We start from the raw sequence: 17,911 nt of genomic DNA, 5'->3' as shown, positions 1-17,911 counted from the left end.
GTTTACCTGAAACGTGTTCGGAGAGTTCATCAGCATACATTTCGACAACTTGAAGAGCTTCTTCTTCCGTCAAATCGGGAGTTTCGTATAAAGATATCGAAACTTCTTTACCATCAAAGGAAAATGAAACGTCACCACGTTCATCGGCAGTTATAGAATGTTCACTTAATGGAGTGTCGTACATTTGTGACGTTCTTTCTTCGTTAATGGTCGACAATGATGTGTTTTTGGCTAAATTTAATTCCGGTTTGTACAATACCGGTTGTTTTTTAGCAGCACGATCTGTTATTAAAAAAAAAAAAACAATTAAAATTTTCTTTTCGACTAAGAAAACCGGTCCTTTTTTTTCTTATTTACCTTCGAAACCTAAAAGAGAAGCCGAACTCGATACGGAACCCATACAGTTTTCCGCTTGGCATGTGTAAGTACCCAAACAACAAGTACCATCCTGTCCGGAAATAATCTTATGTATATCACCAGGTTTTAATTCTTTACCATCTTTAAACCACTTAAGGGTTGGCTGGGGTATGCCGATAACTTTACATTCCAAATTCACGGCACCCTTTTCCGTAAGTATAGCTCTTAAACATTCTAAAAATCTTGGCTTTTTAAAATGTTTTGGAATGATTAATTTCAAAAATCCGGATGTGACGCTTTGTCCGAATTCATTTGTCGCAACGCATTTCCATTCGGCTTGATCTGTTATGTCTAATTTTTTAACATCTAAATGGCAGACGCCTAAATTCTCCTGCTGTATCAAAAACCTTTCATCGGATTTTTCAATTTTTTTATCATCTTTGTACCAGATTAAATCAGCCGTCGGTACAATCGTAGCTGAAAAAAAGGGAGGAAAAAAATTTAAAATTAAAATTTTCTCTTAAAAAAAAAAAAAAGCAGAAGAAGAAAATTTTTTTTTTTACCTTTGACGGTAAACCTGAAATTTTCGTTAATTAAAGCCTCGCAACTTTTAAGACCCCGTATAAATCTCGGAGGTTGATTTTTAGAAAATAATAATGATTTTTCTTCGTCGTTTAATTGGTATTGTATATCTTCGACGGTTAACTCGGCCGTACTTTTTGCTTCTCCCATACAATTTTTAGCTATGCAAGAATAAGAACCTAAAGAATTTGTACCGGTCAATTGGTAAACGTCTCCAGGTCTTAATTCTTGTCCGTCTTTAAACCATTGAAGTTGAGGTGTTGGAAAACCTACGACTTTACATTCGAACGATACTAAACCTTCATCTGTAAGAATGGCTTTTAGACTTTCTAAAAATCTTGGTTTACGATAATTTTTAGGATCTGAAATTTATAAATAAATTCATTGATAAAAAATGAAAAATTTAAGTTTTTTTTTTTTTGGGGGGGGGGCATCGTTGTAATGCTTACATGACATTTCTACAAAACACTGACTGATTCCCATGACTCCGGTGTCACTTTTTGCCACGCATTTCCATTCACCTTCGTCAATGGCTTCTAATGGATATATTTCTATTGAATAACCACCAAGACCATCTTCCATGATGTGATATTTTTCACTCGGTTCCACTTTTCCCTCTTTGTTATACCAGTGTATGGTCCTAGGCCAGGGTGGCACATCGATTTGACAATTTAAATTAAGAGTCGATCCAATTTTAACTTTTTCATTTTTAAGTTCTTGGGAAAAATGAGGAGGAGGACCGGTTATGGATGGATAATCGGCCGGCTTTAAAGAACCCTCTCTACTACCTCTACCCATAACGTGTACCCGCGACGATGAAAAACTTTTACCCATGCAATTAACAGCTTCGCACGTATATGTACCCAAAGAAGTGGGATCATCGGGATTTGCCGTCAGTGCAAACATGTCTCCGGCTTTGATTTCTTTACCATCTTTGTACCATTTTAATACCGGAGTGGGTACGCCGATAACTTTACATTCTAAAGACACCGTACCTTGATTGCTCAAAACGGCTTTTAATTCTTCGATAAAATTCGGTGCAGAATAAGCTTTCGGTATGAGTACGTTCAATCTGCAAGAGCAAGAAGCTCTACCGACTTGATTTTCACCAACGCATGCCCAACGTCCTCCATCTTCGACGGTGACGGGAGCAACGTCTACGCAAAAAAAGTTGCCTTCGTGAAGAAAATGATACCTATCGTTTTCAAAAATAGGAACATCATTTCTATACCACACAACCTGGATGAAAAAAAAAACATGTGACGTAAGCGAATCTTTTGAAATCTTTTTACGCTTTTTGATATCCGGCCAAAAAAAAAAAAAATTTTTAAACTGACATTGAATGAAAAAAAAAAAAAAATATTTTAAAGGTGGAGGAGAAGGAGGAGGATGTAAAGTGGCAGAACAAACTCATCCAACAAAATCCCCTCCTTCCCTTCTCCTCCTCATTTGCGTTTTTTACCTTTAAATCAGTGGAACTTCTTATTTCCACTAAAAATCTTGTTCTCGTACCAACTTTAACAGATAAATCGTTAAGTTTTCGTATAAATATCGGAGTTTCGTCATCTTCGGAATCCTTAATTCGTAATTTCACTGAGCTTTGTGATTCACCCGCAATATTTTTAGCCGTTACGGTATATTCTCCAGCATCATCGGGAGTAACACCTTGAAGGTTCAAATAAACCGTATTGTTATTCTCTCCTACAAAATATCTATCTCCGACTAATTGTTTCGTTCCTTTGACCCTTGAACAAAAAATAAATAAAATAAAAATAAAAAAAAGTCATAAAGACGTCTCTCACTCATTCTTTAATAATTCGTTCCGTTCCCTCCCTTCCCCCCCGTTTTTTAAACGCGGAAACGAAGGAAAAATTTTCAATTTGAATTCTACATAATTAATCCCGATCGGCCGCCATATTTTTTTTTTTTTTTCAAAAATTCTTCCCGCGTTTTTATCTTATAATTAAAACGAAAAATAAAAAAAAATCGATAAATCAATTTAAATTGATAATAAAAATGTTTTTTTACGTTAAAATAAATTTTTTTTTATTATTTTAAAAAAATTCTTTTTAAAAACACGTGGTAGAAGATGATGATGATGATGATAATAATAACCAACAAACCTTAAAATATGCATTTGATAATTTGTCGTTTGTACGAGAACGTAAAATGGTGATTTGAAATTTTTTTTCTTTACCGGAAATAATAAAAATAAATTTTTTTTTTTTCCAAAAAGAAAATCACGATAAAGTTCGTAAATTTTCCCAAATATATTTTGATTCATTTTATTTATTAATAATAATAATAATAATCACTCATCACTTTTGATTTTTTAAATTTAAAATTTTAAAAACACGTCCATTTATTAAAATCAATTATTATACGAATGTGTTTGTTGTTGTTGTTGTTGTCGTTACACTCAAAGAGGGGGGAAGGGAAGGGAAAAAAAATTTTTTTTTAAAAATCGTAATTAATGCCAAAAAGCTTTTAACTGGCAGAAAATTCTTAAAATGGCCGATGAACACAAATGTAACCAATTGAAATCAATTCAAAAAAAAAAAAAAAAAAATCTGGTTGAAAGACATGTTGGGATAAATTTTTTTTTTTTAAATAAAAAATTTCTTCTTTCATCTTTTTTTTCTTTCTCCTCTTCTTTTATTTATTTATTTGTGACGTAATAATAAATTTAAATTTTTTATTTGACTGGAATGAATAAATTTTTCGTTACGTCACGTCACGTTTTTTTTTTTCAAATTTATTAACGTTAAGCTTACGTAATAAAACGAACAAAACAAAATAAAAAAAAGTTGAATGAAAATTTATATTTTTCCCCTCACAGATTTTTTTTCCGCAATTTTTTTTTTTTTTATTAATAATTCACAATATAGTATTTTTTTTTAAACTTTAATTACACGACATTTAATTTATTATCTATTGACACTTCATCGATACTTTATTTTTACACAAAATTAAAAATTTAATTTTAAATAAAAGAAAATTTCACTTTTAAATTTTCCGACGAATAATTCACGAATTTTACATTATCAACGTTAAATTTTTACTGGAAATAATGACGTCACCATTCAGAAGAGAAAAAAAGTAATAATAATAATAATTTATTACGATAACAAAAAATAAATAAATTTTTTAAACTAGATTTTAATTATTTAAAAATAAATTAATTATTATTAACTTTTCTTCTTCTTCGCCTTGGACTTTTTTTTTTTTTTTTTAACTAAAAATAAAAATAAGAAAATTTTTTTGTTTACAATTATCTAGCAGACTATTTAGTGTCCTCATTACGTCATCACGCAAAAAAAAAAAATTTCTTTTTTTTAAATTATTTTCCTAAGAAAATCGTTTTGGAAAATGACTGGAGGGAAAAAGAAAATTTTTTTCTTTTTTTTTAAATAGATTTTTTAAATCGTATTATTTACGTAAATAATTTTTTTTTCCATTCGTATCATCTCGTAAAAAACACAATAATAATAATAATTATGATGAACACGATAATAATAATAATTATTTATCGAACGAATAAATAAAAATAAAAATTTTTTTTTTTACCTTTTTGTTGGTGAATAAATTGATGAGCCAGAAGATTTGGACGCGACCTCAGTTTTTAAATTTTTGTCACTACATTTGCAACATTTCGATCCCATTTTTTTCTTTTATTATTATTATTATTATTATTATTATTATTATTATTATTATTATTATTATTATTATTATTATTATTGTTAACGATCGATATAAAATCGATTTGATTTACTTAACGATAAAAGAATTGATGTCAGTTTGTTTATCATTGTCGTTATTCATATTCATCATCATCACAAATTTTTTATTACTATTTTTTTTTTATTAAATAAAACGTTTTAAAAAAAAATAGGTAAGAAAATAATATCGAATTTATGCTTTCGGTAGGATAAAAGAAAAAAAAAAATTTTTTTTCCTTCTTAATCTGAAATAATTTGCAAAAATGAAAATCACGTCAAACGCGTACACGGGCCGCGTCCACATTCTTCGAAACGCACTGATTTATTCTATTTCTTTCTTTCTCTCTTTCTTTCTTTCTCTTTCTTTTTAGAAAAATAAAATAAAAATAATGATAATAATAATAATGAAATAAAAATAAATGAATTGCGACGCTCTCGCACGTCGCTGTCGTTGTTGTTGTTTTTGTTGTTGTTGTAGTCTTAATAGTCGTCGGTGGTGGCGTCTTGTAAAAAGATTCGCGAGAGTAAAAAAAAAAAAAATTTTCTTTTAAGAGAGACGAGAATGAAGAAGAGGAAACAACATGTTTAACTAATATTTTATATTTTCCGTCTCTCTCTCTCTGATCATTTTCGAATTTAAAGATTCGAAATTTTTTTTTTTCTTAAAATAACATCGAGCGAAAAAAAAAATTTTAAAAAAATTTTTCGGTTGATTTAAATTTAATATTAATATATATTTATTCCGCCATATACACGTTCTTCCTCTCTCTCTCTCTCTCTCTCTTTCTCTTTTTAATTTAAACGCCTAATTACGAAAATCGTGATTATAATAATAATATTATTAAAAAAAAAAAATATTTATTAATAGTTTTTTAAATTTGTTTGTTTGTTTTTTTTTTTTTTTTTGAAAAAAACGCCTTAAATTTATAAAAAATGCAATTTGCGTTACATACAACTTCGCGTACCGCGATCATTTCAGATCAATTTTTATTACATTATTAATTTTCATTGATTAAAAAATAAAATTCTATTAAGTTTTTATGTATTTTTCTTTTTGCTGTAGTCCCTTTTGCTATTTTGTTATTTGATAAAACCGAAATGATAAAAAAAAAGAGTATTTTTCTATTGGCAATAAAAAAGAAGAAATAGAAAAAAAAAAAAATTTTTTTAACGAATTTTTTGTAGTTTTTTCGGCGTATTTAAAAACAAAAAAAAAGAAAAAAATAAATAAATTGGAACCGTTACGTGTGCTGCCGCCACGACGGCCCATGTCAATTATTTATTTAAAAACAAAAAAAAAAAGAAAAATTTTTTTTTAACCTTCAAAAACGTTAAATATTAAAAAAAGAAATTATTTGGATTGCATTTAGAGAGAAAAACGAAAAAAAAAAAGTTACAAAAATAATTGGCATTCGTTTAGTGTGGGCTAATTTTACGTCTGTCGTCGATCGAAATCCTTTTTTTTTTTTTAAACGTACAAATCCATATAAAATTTTTTTTCTTTTTTTCGGTTGCATTTTTTATTATTGTGTCGTCGTCGTCATTGTCTTATTCTTATTCTTTCGTCTGCTGTCTCTTTGACATTTTTTTTCAATCGTAAAAAAAAAAAAAAATGAATGATTGATTCACTCACCATGACAAGTGAATGATTGGACCCGATGTAGGAGTTTTTTCAACTTCCAATAAAGCATCTTCTCCCAAACGAACTGATATCCACGTTCCAGGTTCTGGATTTGTAAGTCCCGGTGGTGCTGGACTCAACCATTGCGATGTTAATTCTTAAACAAACAAACAATTTTTTTTTTCCATCACACACAACACCGAAAAAAATTCTTTGTAATGTTTTTAAATACCTGTTAGTATCGTCATCTTTTTCCTTCCCTTATTTGCATTTTATTTAAACAAAATTTTTTATAATTGAAATTTATTTTTTTTTTTTTTTATTCGTCACGAAATATATAAACCATATTTCGGCTGCTAAAAATTAATAATAATAATAATAAATTTTTATTAAAGAACAAAAAAAAAAGAAAAAATTGACAGATGAAAACGTGCGTGTGTGTGTGTGTGATTCTCATGCATTGTTTTAGTTATTAATAGACGTTCGTAAAAATTTAGGTCGAACGTATTTTTTTTTTTTTTTTTTTAATTTTTAAACTAAAAAGACAAAAAATAATAATAATAATAAATGGAAAACGTTCAAAAAAGTATAAAATAATAATTTTAATAAGGAAATGAAAAAAATCCACAACAAATACCTCCTCTTCCTTCCTTCCTCTTAGTTGTTTTTAATTTTTTAAAATTATTATTATTTTTTTTTAACGGTTTTTTTTTGTTTAAACAATAAGTGCAAAAATTTAATTTTTGTTAAAAATACGCAAAAGCTAAAAAACGCACCGGTAATTATTTAAATAAATAAATAAATAACAATAAATATTTTTAAAATAATAATTATTGCCAACAATTATTTGTTGCAACAAATTACAAAAAAAATTTATTTTTATTTAAATATTTTTAAAACCGGTTTTTTTGTTTGTTAACTTTAAATTTTATTTATTTATTTATGTACATAAATAAATCAAACGTAAATAAATTAATTGAAATTAAAAAAAAAAAAAAATTTCAATTTAAAACGTTTTTAGTTTAAAAAAACAACAACAAAAACAACGGCATGAAAAAAAAAAAAGTTTTTAAAAACGTTTCAGGGTAAAACATTTATAATGACCTTGAAAAAAAAGATTTTTTGATTGATTGATTGATTCATTCATTATCATGTACGTAATCATATATATTCAATGTTAAAATTTTTTATCATTTTTTAAATTAAAAAACCAAAAAAAAAAAACAAACCAAAAATGGAATCGATGGTTTTTACTCGAACGTAAATAAAAAAAAAAAATTTTTGTGAACTTTTAGGGAACCCCCGTGGGAGTTTAACCCTCATTTTAGCCTCAACCCCCTACACAATACCAAGACTCCATACTTTCCCCAATACTTTGAAAAAGTGTTAGATCCCCTTCCTTAAAAAAATACACGACCGAAACCCAAAATTCTCACTCTCAGGATTCGAACCCGCGACTCTCAACACGAAAACCTTTCTGAACAAATTTCTGCCTCTCCTCAATCAACCTATCTCCCCCCAAAGCGTTCAGTCTGAACATTCACCCCTAGCGGACGCCTATTCAAAGTAAAAAATCCAATCCCACAACCCCAACCCTAAAAACATCCTCTTTCTACCCAACCTCTGAGTAATTGGATTACAGGAATACCCCCTCCCCCGGCTAATATAAAAAAAAACCGTTTTAACAATTTTTTATATAATAAATAATAATAATAATATAAACAATAATAAATTTTATTTATTGTATTAAGACCACGTGAAAAAAAATTTAAATTTTTTCGAAAAAATTCCATTTAAATTTATTAATATATATATAACAAAAATATTTAAATCCTTTCAACTCTTCTCCAATATATAAATATATATTATTATTATTATTAGTATACATAAATACATAAATAAAATATAAAAGTTATATTATTAGAAATATATTATAAATGTTATGGCTACCAAGTGTTATTTTGTTTCATGATAATAAACGTAAATTTTATTTTATTTATAATATATATATACAAGAGAAAAATCAAAGGTTTTTAAGGGGGGGGGGTTAAACGTAACAACAGACGATTATTTAATAATATTAAAACTTATTATTATTATTATTACAACAGTGTGATAAGAGTTATCAATACGGGGTGGGTGAGTAGTAGGTATATTCAAATCCATCAATTAATTTTTTTTTTATAAATAAAAACAAATAAAAATTTGTTGTTGTTTTACGTCATCACCATTTTTTTTTTTAAATATAATTTTAATCTCTAATAAATAATAATAATAATAATAATAATAATAATAATAATAATAATAATAATAATAATAATAATAATAATGATAATCATAAAATGAATAATTTTTACCGGTTTTTTACGTTATAAAAATATTTACCAAACCAAACTAAAAAAAATTTTGCGTTTGTTTTAAAACAACAACCGAAAAAAAACAAATCCGGGATGTGGGGGGGGGGAAATTTTTTTTTTTTAAAGAAACGAACGACACTTAATTTATTATTATTATTATTATTATTATTATTATTATTATTATTATTATTATTATTATTATTATTATTATTACTTTAACACCACAAACACGTTTTCGAATAACGAAAAAAAAAAAAAAAAAATTTCGTTTTTTTTTTTTTTAATAAACACACGCACACCACTTTTACGCGGGTGAATTTTTATTATTTATTTAACACTAAAAACAACGTTATAATATCCCCCACCCCTCTGTCGAAAAAAAAAAACTTGTTGATGATGATGATGATGATAATAATAATAATAATTTTTTTTTTGTGTGTGTGCGTGTAACTGGCTTACAAAAAAGCTGGGGATAAAACCGTGACGGTGTTTGTTTGATGAACGGCAGCCAAAATTCAAAGCGCATGACGACAGAAATTTATAAAAAATAGAAAAAAATTTTTTTCCCGTGCTCCTCCTACGTCCCGAAGGCGTATACGCGGGGGAGGGAGGTACAAGCGAGGAAGGAGACGAGAGGGAGGGAGGTACGTGTTTTTTTTTTTTTAATTTTAAATTCGAAACAAATTAAAAATTTTTTTTAATTAATACTATTAAAAAAAAAAATTCTAATAAATTTTGTCTGGTAAAACAAAATTTGAAAAATAATGCTTCGGGAAACGGGTGAGGGGGAAGAAGGAGTGGAGGAGGGAATAAATTTAAATTTCAATTAAAAATGCAATTGCATTTTGTCGTTTCATTTTTTACGATTGAGTATCAATATTATTATTTTCATTCATAATCGTGACAAATCGTCTTAATGAAACTTTTTCATCATTTATTCCAGGTTTCAAACCCGTTGATCCCTAAGGAATAAGTACCTGAATGTAAGTGATACTCGAGTAGTTTTCGTCTTGTTATAACCTATGGCATCACAACAATTCTTCTAAGTCTCACTGAGACCATCTTATTCGATAGAAACGAGTTCTCTCCTGTACTAGACTCCAGTGACTGATTCCTGTGGAGTGGAGCCAGGAACACGAGAAGTGAGATTCACAAATCCTTATTATTATTATTATAACTACTTCTAACAATATGTCTTGGAATTTTCTAGAATCTTATTCCAAATCTTTCCCGATTCTTTATCCGGTGCTTTCACCGATGAATCGTTTCCGTTTTTTTTCAAATCCTAAAAATTATTAATTTATTATTAATTTTAAAAGGTCGATGATGATAAAGAAGCCATTTTTAATTTTTTTTTAAGGTTTTCGAGGTATAAAAAAAAAACAAAAAAAAAAGTTTTTTTTAAAAAAATAATAATAATAATGTTTTATTGTTTTTTTTTCATCCGTCACAAAAAAAAAAAAAAATTAAAAAAAAAATTGACATTTTAGTCGAAAATTATTTACAGTGAAAGTTTTTTATTATTATTTTTTTTTTTTTGTGTGCTTTGTAATGAGGAAAAATTAATAATAATAATAATGATAATAATGATAAAATTTGATGCCTCCCCCGGATTCATTCATATTCTTATTTTTTCCCTTCTTCTTCCTTTTCCTATTCTTCCTCCCCTTCCGGAATTTGTTGATTCGAAAAAAAATTTTTTATTTGTTTATAATTTTTAATTATTTTATCTTTTGTTTGCCTGTAGGTCATTAAACAAAGTACAGGAATGGCGTAAAGTTCGTTATTGAATAGATAAAGCCAACATGCTAGAAAAAACATGGCGAGGTCGGTTAAATATTCGAAATATGAAAATTTCGGAGCGACTCCGGAATTCGATTTCGACGGGTTCGATGGCGATGGAGTTGAAATTTTAAGAGGTTCTAACGATTGTCGTGAGGATGCCGGTGATGGTGATGGTGACGGTGGTGGTTGTGGTGACAATGATGGTGACGGTGACGGTGATGATGACGATGACCGTGATGGTGACGGTGGTTGTGGTAGCACCGACACCGATGACGACGGCGACGATTTAGGTGGTATCGGTGATCCCTTAACGTTTTCCCCTTGTTTCGATCCTTTCGGATTTTCAACCGGGGAATCCCCTTTTTCATCACTCAATTTAACTTGAAAATTTTGTGACGTTTTCGTGGATTTTTTAGGGGGTCCTTTATTACTTCCAAATTCTTTGAGTATATCATTGTAATGAAAAATCAATACTTGATTTTCGACAGAATTGGCATCCATGGATTTTTCCTTGATTTCTTCTGCTTCTTTTTCTTTTTCGTTGGGTTCCGATATCCTTACTTTTTTCTTCTTACCCGGAAATTCACTTTCCGAATCGTCTTCGCTCATCGATTTATCAGAGGGATTTCTTGATCTCACCGCTAAATTACTCATCGATGAATTTTGTTTTTGAGTTGGTAATATTGTTTTCGGGTTTTTAAGAATGGGTTTGGGTAGTGGAAGACTCGGATCCGCCGGCGTCACCGTTACTTCCGGTACTTTTTTACTCTTTTTCAAACCTATTTTCTTAAATAATTTCGTTGTCGCTTTTTTAATTTTCTTTTGTTGTGGAATTCGTCGTACGAGTTCCTCCTCCTCCTCCCCATCTTCTTCATCTTTTGTTTTCGCGTTGAAAATGGGTAAACTTTTTGATATTTGATTTTTATGAGCGTTATCATTTTCTAAATTATTATTATTATTATTATTTGTCATCGTTAAATTGTTTTTATCCGTTGTTATTATTATATCATTACTCCCTCGTATTTCCGGTTCTTTTTTAAATGGCGAAGAATTTTTTTTGATTGGTGGAAAAATAATTGTGTCCGACATGGAAGTTTTTAAATTTAACATTTTATGATTTGGTAGATACTTTTTACTTTCTTCTTCTTCTCCTTCTTCCTCTTCCTCTTCTTCTTCTTCTCCGCTCGCGTATTTATTTTTATAAATTTTTGGTTCGTCTTCATCAGTTATTTCAAATTCGTACGAACTCGAATTTGTTGTTGTTGTTGTTGTCGTTGTCGTCGTATCGGTAGATCCAAACAAATGATAACGTTTTTCATCTTTTTTCTTTTGTAACCTTTCTCTCACCAATGCAAATTCTATCCTTTCTTTTTCCACCGAATTCAACCTTTCATTTTTAGGTTTTTTCTTCGGGATGGTTTGTGGCGGTTGCACGTCAGAACTTTTCGATCGACTCTCGTTTTCCGTTGTATTTTCTTTAGCGTTCAAATTTTCCATTTGCGAGTCTCTCAAACTAAGTCGTCTTTCTAAAATGGCTTCTTTCAGACTGGACCTCTTTTCCAATGATGATTTTTTATCTCCGCCTTGTTGCTGTCGTCTTACGACCGTCGGTGTTTGATCGTCAAGGAGTGAATACTGATAAAGTCGTTCTGTGGTTTTTTCGTAGAGTAATTCCGTCGAACTAACCGCGTTACGCAACGGTGGCATTTCAAAATTTTCAGTCAGACTCAATTCGGGTGCGGATAAAGACATCGGAGGTGGAACAACATCCTCTCTCAAACTTCTTTCTATGTCCAAACGTTGTTGAGGACCTGATAACCATAATAATAATCATTTATACTTTTAAAATATAATTCAATAGTAAATTAATAAGTAGTCAACTTACTGAGTTCGACACTTTTCGAACGATCACGTGGGTATAAAACAAGCATGAGCTCAGAACTTCCGTGCATTATCGTGTCGTCATTTTCTCTCGGGTATAGGGGCGTCTCGAGGGCGTGAGGTTGTTTTTCTTGAAAATAATAAGACATTTTAGGACCGTCGACTTTATTATTGGAATCAAAAACGTCATCAAAATGCATTTTCCCAACCGAATCCCTTTTATCCTCGAAATCCTCGGGATGTTCGGGATTAAGTTTTGCCCTCTTATCAATCCCATCCTCGTCCGCAACTGCAGGATTTAAATTCAATCTTTTTTTTCCTTTATTTTTCCTTCTCGGAACGGTCGGCGGTAAATTTTCTTGACCGGAAAAAACGGGAATGGATTCAGTCGACATTTCCGAATCTATATTATTATTATTATTTTGAGACAACAACAATTCCGACAGAGGAGTATCTAATAATTTTTTTGCTTTTTCTTCCAACAATTGTCGTTTGATGTAATTTTTTTCATCTTTTGTTTTTTTCCTTTCGAAATTTTCATCGCTTCGCGTTATTATTTTCGACATTTCTCCCATTATCGGTGGAGGATGTAATAATCCACGTTTCGGATCCGGTATAAATATTAATTCGGATTCTTCACTCGGATCGCTCATGCCGTAGGGATTTTCCGCTCTGATTCTAAATTTGTATTGTGAACCTTCTATAAGATTTTCCAAAGTGACGAATAACTGACGACTGTTTTTAGCTTTTAGCCACATGTCCCATCCAACCTTGGGTTAGAGAGAGAGAGAGAGAGAAAAAATTTTTAGTAAAAGAAAAACGTGGAAAAATACCAAGTGAATTTTACGTTTACCCTAAAATATTCTATTATAAAACTTCCTATTTTGCAACCTCCGTCATCTTCTGGACACGTCCATGTCAGATTAACATTTTTACCTTCCAAAGTTACTCGTACATTTCCCGGTGGCAAGGGTCGATCTTATATAGCAAAAAATTGATTTTAAAAGTGATTATTTTTTTAAAAAAAAAACAACAACACCAACAACCACCATACCTGTAACGGTTACTAAAAAAGATGCTGTGTCATCTCCTATTTTGTTAACTCCCACAATAACATATTCTCCCCTGTCATTCCTACAGGCGTTGTCTATTTTAAGCATAGAACCCGTTTCCGAATTAACTATGTCTATCCTATCATTTTTTTCTATCATTTCACCGTTGTGGTACCAATTTACTTCGGGTTTGGGTCTTCCGGCTGTCGTTATTTTTAACCTTATAGAATCTCCCATTTTAAATATCAAACCATCTTCGTACTGTCGTGGTAACCTTATTCTCGGCGGAGCTTAAATTAAAAATTTGAAAAACCTTTGAATTCGTTCACGCACACACGCACACACACACACATTGGTGACGATTCATGAATACCTTGAAGTTTTAGCGTGGCTTTGGTGACGGCGTGACCAGCTCTGTTCGTTGCCGTGCATTTGATTTCTCCCTCGTCTTCCAACGCAGCCTGATGTATGATAAAAGTGCTGTAGTCCTCTTCGGTAATTATTTTCGTTCTCCTGCTGCTAAAAATTTCAAAACCGTCTTTATACCAAGATATCGACGGTGACGGTACGCCAATGACGTGAACTTTAAACTCGACTTTTTCATTTTCCAAACCGATTTTATCTTCCAATTCTATGTTGAAAAAAGGAGCGGAAGCTGCGGATTTTTGCGGCGTCACGGTCAACGGTTCCGATAATTCACCGGGATCGGATTTTCCGACTTCGTTTTCCGCACTTATCCGAAACTGATACCTCCATCCTGGTTCCAATCCGGTCAATGGTAATTCCGTATCGATTACCAAGTGAGGCGTTGCACGAAGCCAATGCGGCGACCCAGTTCTTCTATGTTCGACAACGTAACCGATTATGGGAGCTCCACCGTCGTCCAAAGGTGGCGACCATCGAATCGTTATCACATCCGTATATTTATTATTTTTTTCCGGTATCAAAAATGGTTTTCCAGGAGGCGTCGGTCGTTCTACGTAATTCACAAATAAAATTTTCAAAAAACCAAAAAAAAACTTTCTATTTATTTATTTATTTATTTTATTTAATTACCAGCTCTGGTCCAATCGATTTTGTTGGCATAACTTCTTTTATTAGTTTTTCCTTGTTGGTTTCCCATTGCTTAAAACAAATCAAACAAACGTAAAAAAATTTTTTTTTTTTTTTGACATTCATGGCTTTTCAAGTAAATCAGTTTTAATTAGTTTTTTAGTTTTTTACATTCTCGTTCGAAGAACAATAAAAAAAAAAAAAACAAGGTCTTAAGCTATTAATAACATTATATATAAACATGGTTACTGTGTTGGCAAAAAAAAAATTTTATCATTCGTAAATAAATAATAAATAAACAAAAAAAAAAAAAATTATTTTTTTACACCCATTTAACCCCCACACCCCATCCCACCCCACTGTTATCAATATCATTAATCGTGTTATCATTACAAACACAAATTAAAACCAACACAAATCTTATATTAATAATATTAATAAATAAATACATCGCAAAAAAAATTTCAATTAACTAAAATTATTATTATTATTTAAAAAAAACAATTAATGCTTACCTTATGTGTTAAAAATTTATCGTTTTCATTTTTTTTCATTTGTTTTTCTTTTTTTTTTATATAAATTTTACCACGTTTTTTTTTTATCGGAATGATAACAATTAAAATAAATTTTATTTTATTTTATTTCGTTCGATCGTTTTTTACATAATTTTACATTAAATTCATTAAAAAAAAAAAAAACATTTCGAAAATCCCCCCCCAAACAAAAAAAAAAAAAAAAAAAAAAAAGAAATCACTTATTAAAAATTAAATTAAATTTTTTGACTAAACTAAACTTTCCAGAAATTTCTTCTTATTCATTTACGAATCGTTTCCCGTCTTTCTCTCTCTCTCTCTCTCTCTCTTTTTCGCTTACTCTCTCTACTTAATAATCTACATTATAACAGAACCGACAGAATCTTTTTCGAAAAGAAAAAAAAAAAAAATTTAAAAATAGTCCGACGCTTTTTCTTACGTCATCACTGTTTTAACAAAATTTAAACTTCTTTTCTTTTTTCTTTTCCTCCTCATTTTTATTTTTTATTCGTTTTAAAATTATTATTATTATTATTATTATTATTATTATTATTATTATTATTATTATTATTATTATTATTATTAGTATTAGTATTATTATTTAATATCCTCTCAAATCAAATAATAATAATAATAATAATTAAATATTATAAAATAAATAAAAAAAGAGAGAGATTGTAGATGGCAGCAGCGTTGTAGAATTGTTTCGAAAATAAAATATTTTTAGTTTTTTATTTAAAAAATGCATTTTTGTTGTTTGTTGTTTGTTTTGTTTGTCGTTTTTAAAAGGCGGTGGACATTTTACAATAATAATAGAATCGCAACAGGGTTTACAAAAATAAAACAAAAAAACAACAAAATTGTTAATATTCGCATCGAAAAATAAATAAAAAATTAATTACTCAATATAAATTAATTTTCTTTTTTTTCTTTTTCTTTCGGGGGGATGTTATTGATAATGATGATAATAACAATGGGGGGAAAGGCGCGGATATAATTTGAATATAATTTGAATATTTTACAACCGCCACGACTCGACTTGAAAACGGGGGAAAGTTTAGACGGTGACTCATAAAAAAATCAAAATTTTGGCATATTAACCAGTTTTTTTTTCTTTTTTTCCTCTTCATTCAATAGGAAAATGATGGCGGTTCGTGTAATTTGATGAGAAAATGGCGGATCGTTTAATAAAATAAATAAAAAAATAAATAAAAAAAACTTAAAATGATTTTAATTCGAAATCGTAATAAAATCGAACTCGTTCGACTTATTAATAAATAAATAAATAAAATAAAAAACGAGATTTTTTTCCTTTTTTTTATTTTTATTTTCAAACTCATTCCAGTTTTCCAGAAAATTTTTAAAATTAACGAACCGAATTCAATTTCAAAATGGCGTCCTCTACATATTAATAAAATCAATTAAGCTAATTCGAGTCTGATTTAAATCTATAAAAATCAAATATTAAAAATCAAGCGAAAAAAAAAATTTTCTTTTTCTTTTCTTTTTAAACGTACATGTAATTTAACAAAAATCTAAAACCACGATCGATCGTTAATTAAATTTTATTCTAAATGCAGCACACGTAATCTAAAGACACGATAATTTTTTTTTTTTTTTTAAATTGTAATTGATGTACCTAAAATAACAAAAAAAAAAAAAAAAACATTCGATTGATCCGGGTTTTTTTTACACCCGCCTACAGTTTTTTTTTTTTAAAGAATCCTGGTTGTTGTTGTTTGTCGTTGTTTTTATGTTTTTTTAAACTTATTTGGGAGGAGAAGATGTTATAAAAAATAATTTTAATAATTTTAACATTTAACAATCGTTTTTTTTTTTTTTTTTTTTTTTTTTACACAATCGTCGACTTTTTTTATTGTTTTCACCTTCTCCCTCCCTCTTTTCCTCTCTCCCCTCCTCTCCCTTCATTTTGCAAACAACTTGAACTTTGAATATTTTATCGATTGTGTTTGTTGTTGTTGTTGTCGTCGTCGTAATTAACAAACAAAACAATAAAATATTTTCATTCATTCGAATACAATATTAAATTTATTTAACACCCAAAAAAAAAAAAAAAAAAAAATGTCGCACCTGAAATTTTTATAGTTTTAGGTATAAAAAAATTTTTTTTTGGAACGCGACACGGATTCTGCAAATCATTGATTTATTTATCTCGTCTCATCAATCGAAGATGATTAGATTTATCTCCGCAAATATTATCATCATCTTTTTTTTTTTATGGTACTAATAAACTCTACGACATTTGAATCATTTTAAAAAAATTTCCAGTTGGGTAAGTGATAAGTTAAACATTTAAATTTGCCGTAACTGGAAATATTCCAGTTTTCTGTTTCGTGTTCGCACAAGTTCAAAACTCGAATCATTAATTTTACCTTTGACCATAATAATATTAATAATAATAATAATAATAATAATAATAATAATAATAATAATAATAATAATAATAATAATAATAATAAAAAATGAAGGTCGTCGTCAAATGTAATAAATTAAATGTTACAAAAAAAAAAAAAAAAAATTTCAACTTCGTGATTGAATCCAAACGAATTAAAAACAAAAAAGGAAGTGAAAAACTTTATGAAAAAGGAAGTGACGTGTTGGGGGGAAGGGGGTTAACGGATTTAGGGGGGGGATTTACATCATTACGCATATTCTCCCAATTAATAAGTAACGTAATAAGATTTCGAATTTTTTTTTTTTTTTAGAAAGTTCCATAAATTATTTCCTTTCCAGTTACCATTTTTTTTTTTTTTTGCTGCTACCACCTTCGCTGACCTTAACGAAAACCTGCCGTAATTAATAATAATGATGATAATAATAATAATACTCGAGTTTTATTATTATCATTATTATTTACGGCATTTTATTGGAGAAATAAAAAAAAATTTATAATTTACTTTTAGTATCCAATTAAAAATTTTTTTTTTTACTTTTCAATTTTAATTTTTTT

At 29.0% G+C, this 17,911-nt stretch overlaps 2 protein-coding genes across 2 annotated transcripts in view; both read right to left on the bottom strand.

The window, feature by feature from the left end:
• Phum_PHUM541150 (myosin light chain kinase, putative) overlaps positions 1-2,745 on the bottom strand; it is a gene marked incomplete at both ends in the record, with an annotated part of 33,775 nt that extends 31,030 nt beyond the window's left edge. The window contains 6 exons of the mRNA XM_002431655.1: positions 7-282; positions 358-834; positions 921-1,301; positions 1,389-2,178; positions 2,402-2,640; positions 2,742-2,745. Of these exons, the coding sequence (XP_002431700.1) occupies positions 7-282; positions 358-834; positions 921-1,301; positions 1,389-2,178; positions 2,402-2,640; positions 2,742-2,745 (2,167 nt within the window). The remainder of the gene's footprint in view (positions 1-6; positions 283-357; positions 835-920; positions 1,302-1,388; positions 2,179-2,401; positions 2,641-2,741) is intronic.
• Positions 2,746-10,468: 7,723 nt separating this feature from the next.
• Positions 10,469-14,477, bottom strand: Phum_PHUM541140 (uncharacterized protein; the record flags this gene model as incomplete). The annotated part of the gene is made up of 8 exons (XM_002431654.1): positions 10,469-10,558; positions 10,683-11,362; positions 11,435-12,232; positions 12,307-13,072; positions 13,156-13,280; positions 13,357-13,644; positions 13,728-14,330; positions 14,411-14,477. The coding sequence occupies 8 exons, from the start codon at positions 14,475-14,477 to the stop codon at positions 10,469-10,471; spliced, it is 3,417 nt and encodes a 1,138-aa protein (XP_002431699.1).
• Positions 14,478-17,911: the final 3,434 nt, after the last annotated feature.

This window comes from Pediculus humanus, genomic scaffold (genome assembly GCF_000006295.1).
Source record: "Pediculus humanus corporis 1103172108290 genomic scaffold, whole genome shotgun sequence".
Classification (NCBI taxonomy): Eukaryota; Metazoa; Arthropoda; class Insecta; order Psocodea; family Pediculidae; genus Pediculus; species Pediculus humanus.
Note: the sequence above shows the minus strand (reverse complement) of the source record. Positions and strands in the feature narration are given on the sequence as shown.